Source organism: Penaeus japonicus, unplaced genomic scaffold (genome assembly GCF_977035675.1).
Source record: "Penaeus japonicus unplaced genomic scaffold, GWHDUDI00000001_assembly GWHDUDI00000007, whole genome shotgun sequence".
Lineage (NCBI taxonomy): Eukaryota > Metazoa > Arthropoda > Malacostraca > Decapoda > Penaeidae > Penaeus > Penaeus japonicus.
In genome coordinates this window covers 29,275,704-29,280,703 of record NW_028234409.1, presented here as the reverse complement: position 1 = coordinate 29,280,703, position 5,000 = coordinate 29,275,704, and the positions used below count along the sequence as shown (strand labels likewise).

General features: G+C 40.9%; 1 protein-coding gene across 1 annotated transcript in view; it reads right to left on the bottom strand.

The window, feature by feature from the left end:
* LOC122249566 (uncharacterized) overlaps positions 1-5,000 on the bottom strand; it is an 87,255-nt gene that overhangs the window by 23,984 nt on the left and 58,271 nt on the right. The window contains exons 3-4 of the mRNA XM_086538220.1: positions 3,852-3,978; positions 2,479-2,657 (exon numbers count right to left, since the gene is read on the bottom strand). Coding sequence (XP_086394346.1) covers positions 2,479-2,657; positions 3,852-3,978 — 306 coding nt within the window. The remainder of the gene's footprint in view (positions 1-2,478; positions 2,658-3,851; positions 3,979-5,000) is intronic.

Here is a 5,000-nt window from a genome sequence, read left to right as displayed (position 1 = left end):
GAACGCACCCCCCCCCCCCCACACACACACAGTCTAACATTTATCAAAGACAACCTTCGACCCCCCTCCCCTACCCTCCCCTCCCCTCCCCTGTCGCCGTCAAGCCTATCCACGTACGAGAAGTTTCATCCTTAATTCAGGAAGCATCCTTCGTCTTTTTCTATGGGGGTGGGTGGGGGTGGGGGAGGGGTGTGGAAGGGAGGATATATCAGAATAATAATTGTTATCATTGTAATGATCATGATAATAAGGATGATAATGATAATAGTAATCATAATGATAATAATAACAATGATAATAATAATAACGAAAATAAAGATAATAATAATGATAGTAAAAAATAAAAAATAATAACAAAATTACAATAATGATGATGCTAATGATAACAATAACAAAAAAAAATCATCTAAACATTGGGACAAAGCGAGTTCCAACGCAAATTTCGAGAGGAAGAAAGGGATACAGAGAGACAGATAGAGATACAGAAAGAAAGAAAGAAAGAGAGAGAAAGGGGGGTGGGGATATATATAGGATTATATATATATATATATATATATATATATATATATATATATATATATATATATATAGAGAGAGAGAGAGAGAGAGAGAGAGAGAGAGAGAGAGAGAGAGAGAGAGGAGCATGTTATTAGTCCCTTAGCTTGTCTTTTGTAAGGCTTCTTGTGAATTATTCATCTTGTTAGTTTATTCAGGATATATCTGGCGTGTCAATTTTAATGAATCTGTTAATGAATTTATCTCCTAGTATACTAATACCTATCTTTGAAAATAATAATTACGATAAACAATTGTTTGTATTTCGTTATTATTTTTTTTTACTTGCAACGCTTACAACTAAGTTTTTTCTCGTTATTTCGTCTTCTTGTTTTTTGTTTATCTAATATCCTTATTATCTTATTCTAAGAACTGTTGAATAAGGACCAAATATCGTGGAGTCAGTCTGTATTCAAGGCTAAATTTCATCAATTGATAAAAAAAGAAAAAGGAAAAACAAAAAAACTAAATCCGCCATCAATGCAATTTTCACCAAAACAAACTACCAAAACAAAGAAGATATACGACGCACAAACAACAATAACAAGAACTAAGGATAAAAATAAAATGACAAGTTCAAAACGCAAACAACTATCAGACGCCTTTCCCTTTTTATCTTTGACCTGATAAGAAAAAATAAGAGAGTCAAGGACGACCTCGACAACACCTTATTCTCCAGAAAACAAACCTAATTTTGGCGATGAAAAAAGAGAAGCCCAGAAGAGAGAAGAAGGGGGGGGGTGGAGGGAGGGTGGAAAGAAAGGAAGGGAGGGAGGGGGGTGGAAGGAGGGAGGGAAGGAAGGGGGGGTGGAGGGAGGGAAAGGGGAAGAAGGGAAGGAAGGAAGGGGGGAGGGGAGAGAAGATTAAAAAGCTCCCTATCCAACAACATGATCAAACAACGAAAATGCATTTATTGTCCTGTTACCCCCCACCCCCACCCCCCTCTTCCTACCCCCTACCATTATCCCCTTTCCCTTTGACAATTATTTTCTATGTATTAATAGAAGGCCCGAAGTCCAAAAAACAAAGATGAAGCTCAAAAAATGACGATCTTTTTTTCAATGGTTGGAGGGGGAGGTGGAGGGAGAGCGGGGGGGGGGGGGTGTTAAGAACACCTCTAATATCAATGCTCCAAAACAACTTGAGTTTTGAACGAGATCTCTCTCTCTCTCTCTCTCTCTCTCTCTCTCTCTCTCTCTCTCTCTCTCTCTCTCTCTCTCTCTCTCTCTCTCTCTCTCTCTCTCTCTCTCTCTCCTTCTCCCACTCCTACTCCCACTCCTACTCCCACTCCCACTCCCACTCCCACTCCCTTTCTCTCTCCCACTCCCTCTCTCTCCTTTCTTAACGAACATCTATGTACAGAATAACAAAGAGGCAGTGGTAGGAAATCATCGCCTCTTGTTGGTGATTTTAGAGTTTGTAATTGCCTGTAACCTCAAACGACAATAATCCCTTTTTCTTTCTTTCTTTCTTGAATTTAGGAAATGCTTATCTTTAGTGTCCTGGATATATATATATATATATATATATATATATATATATATATATATTTTATATATGCATATATATGTACATATATATGCATATATATATATATTTTTTTTTTCTATTCACGAAAAAATAAGAAAATCGGTTGTTTCCTGTGTCCTTCTGATAAGAAATAGTAGTTATCACACAACAAGAAAATACACAACCTATCAATAGACAGAAGAATAGCGAAGATTTGACCCCCCCCCCTAAAAAAAAAAGTGTCATCAAATCAACTACAAAAAATCTCAATCCCCCCCCCCCCTTCCGAATAAATAAACCTGTAGAAAAAAAAAGAATATAGACATAGACAAAAAATAAAAATCCACTAAAAAAAACGCCCAGACGAAGTGATAAAACACCACCAACAACAAAAACAACAGAATCTTCACTTACCAGGGAAATAGAGGATTTCTTCACGAACTTCGTAATTTGTCTCCGGGATACTCAGAACGCACTCGAACATCGTTTCCGACTCGAGCTCGTAATCAAGGACCTCGAGTTCGATGCTGACGTTGTAGGATCTCTGTTCCGCGAGGAATTTGGTGTCCACCTTCGCGTCCTCGATCAGGTTTCTGGTGGTGGGAGGGTGGGTGGGAGAGGGGGATAGGGGAGGGGGGGAGAGGAGGGAAATTGGTGTGATTAGATGGACATGGATATATGGCGTATGTAGTTTAATTTACTGGTTTATTCATTATTATTCGTTTCACTGCTACTTCTAGTATTGATAGTAGTAATAATAGAAATTATGATATCATCATTATCATCAACATCCCCCTTACTGTTGAATATAGAATGTCGAAAACGACCCACACACCACACACACACACACACACACACACACACACACACACACACAGACATACACACACACACACACACACAAACAAACAAACACACACAAACAATCACACACATACAAACACACAAACACACACACAAACAAACAAACAAACACACAAACAAACACATACACACAAACAAACAAACACACAACACACACTAAAACAGAGACAACAGTAAAATCCAAAAATTGAGGCATCATCCCCCCCCTACGCTTTTCCACAGCATAACATGTCTATAAAGTCTAGGATTAAACAAAAGCGCCACGAGAGAGCTTTCAGGCCACATCAACTAAAAAAAAAAAAACACACATATTACTCTTAATCTCTCTGACCTGAAATACACTCTCCTATGAACTTGTTTGACCTCGTGTAAAAGGTTCTGAAGTCTATCCTCTTTCCTACATTATTTCGAGAGGTTAATCCAAGCAATACTGTTAAACGCTTTTACTTGGATATGACTATATTCAATGTATTGCATATGCAGACCGTTTGTATAGGATGTGCGTAAATATTACATGTCTGGATGTATGTTCATATTTAATGTTGCATCTGTGTATATATGTATATATGTATATATATATATATATATATATATATATATATATATATATATATATATATATATATTTTTTTTTTTTTTTTTTTTTTTTTTTTTTTTTTTTTTTTTACATATGTTCTGTAACGGTGTCGTTGGAAGATATACATAGTTTATAAAGTGTTGTTGTTGTTTTTGTATGTATATATATATGTGTGTGTGTGTGTGAGCTGCTGCTCCTCCTCCCCCTCCCCTCCCTCCCCTCCTCCCATCCCCTCCCTCCTCCTCCTCCTCCTCCCTCTCCTCCTCCTCCTCCCTCTCCTCCTCCTCCTCCCTCCCCTCCTCCTCCTCCCCCTCTAATCAAACACCCACACCTCCTCAGAACTGACCTGGAGGTTGAAGAGCTCCTGGAGATGGTGATGTCTGGCGCAGGGAAGATTCCTCCGGCACGGCAGGTGACGATCACACTCTCTTCATTTGGCTTCGAGTAGGTCATCGACATGTCTACTGCAGGCGCTGTAGGGGGGGGAAAGAAAGAACAACATTAGAATGGAGGTAAACGAAAGGGTACTGAGGGCGGGGTGTGGCATCGTGACGTAAGAGAGATTCAGATGATGGTAAATAGTGTATGTGAGTTTTTTTAAAATCTAGGTACGTGTGTATAGGCATATGGTACAGACGCACTGTCTATTTCTCTCTCTCTCTCTCTCTCTCTCTCTCTCTCTCTCTCTCTCTCTCTCTCTCTCTCTCTCTCTCTCTCTATTTCTCCTTCTTCCTTTCCTTCTATCCCTTTCTTTTCACTTTCTCCTTCTCTCATTTACTCTCCCGCCCTTCCCTCCCTCTTCTCTCTCTCTTTCTGCCACTAAAACACACATGATCCTCATAAATCATGAACCAATCCTCCCTCTCTCTCTCACCACAACGCCCCCCCCCCTTTTTCCCAAAGAACGTGACCTCCTACCCTCCAGAAAACCCCCCTCCCCCCCACACACTCGACCTCATTGGTACTGGCACTGTAATCTTTGACCCCCTCAGCGTCTTAATCCCTAAGAGGGTGTGTCTGAGGATCTCTCTCTCTCTCTCTCTCTCTCTCTCTCTCTCTCTCTCTCTCTCTCTCTCTCTCTCTCTCTCTGTCTATATGTCTGTCTCCGGTCTCTGGCTCTCCCTCTCCCTCTCCCTTTTCCTCTCCTTCTCTCTTTCCGCGTCCTCGACATGCCCTCGGTCATCGTGCATTCCTCGTGTTAATCTCCGGGCACTCGAGTCTTCCGATGCCCCTTGCAACATTCCTTGGTCCCCAAAACACACATCCTGCAACACTGCAATAGAATCTCCGTGTCTCAGTTTCCTCTGGTCCCGGATGGTGAGGCTGAGAATGTGACAGTGATGAAAGTGCCTTGTGGCAATGAGAGCGAGAGAGAGAGAAAAAAAAGGGGGATAGAATCACATATGCATACATAAGTAGAGGGGGGAGGGAGAGGGTAGGAGGGAGGAAGGGATGGAAGAAGAGAGGGAGGGATGGATGGAGGGAGGGGAGATGG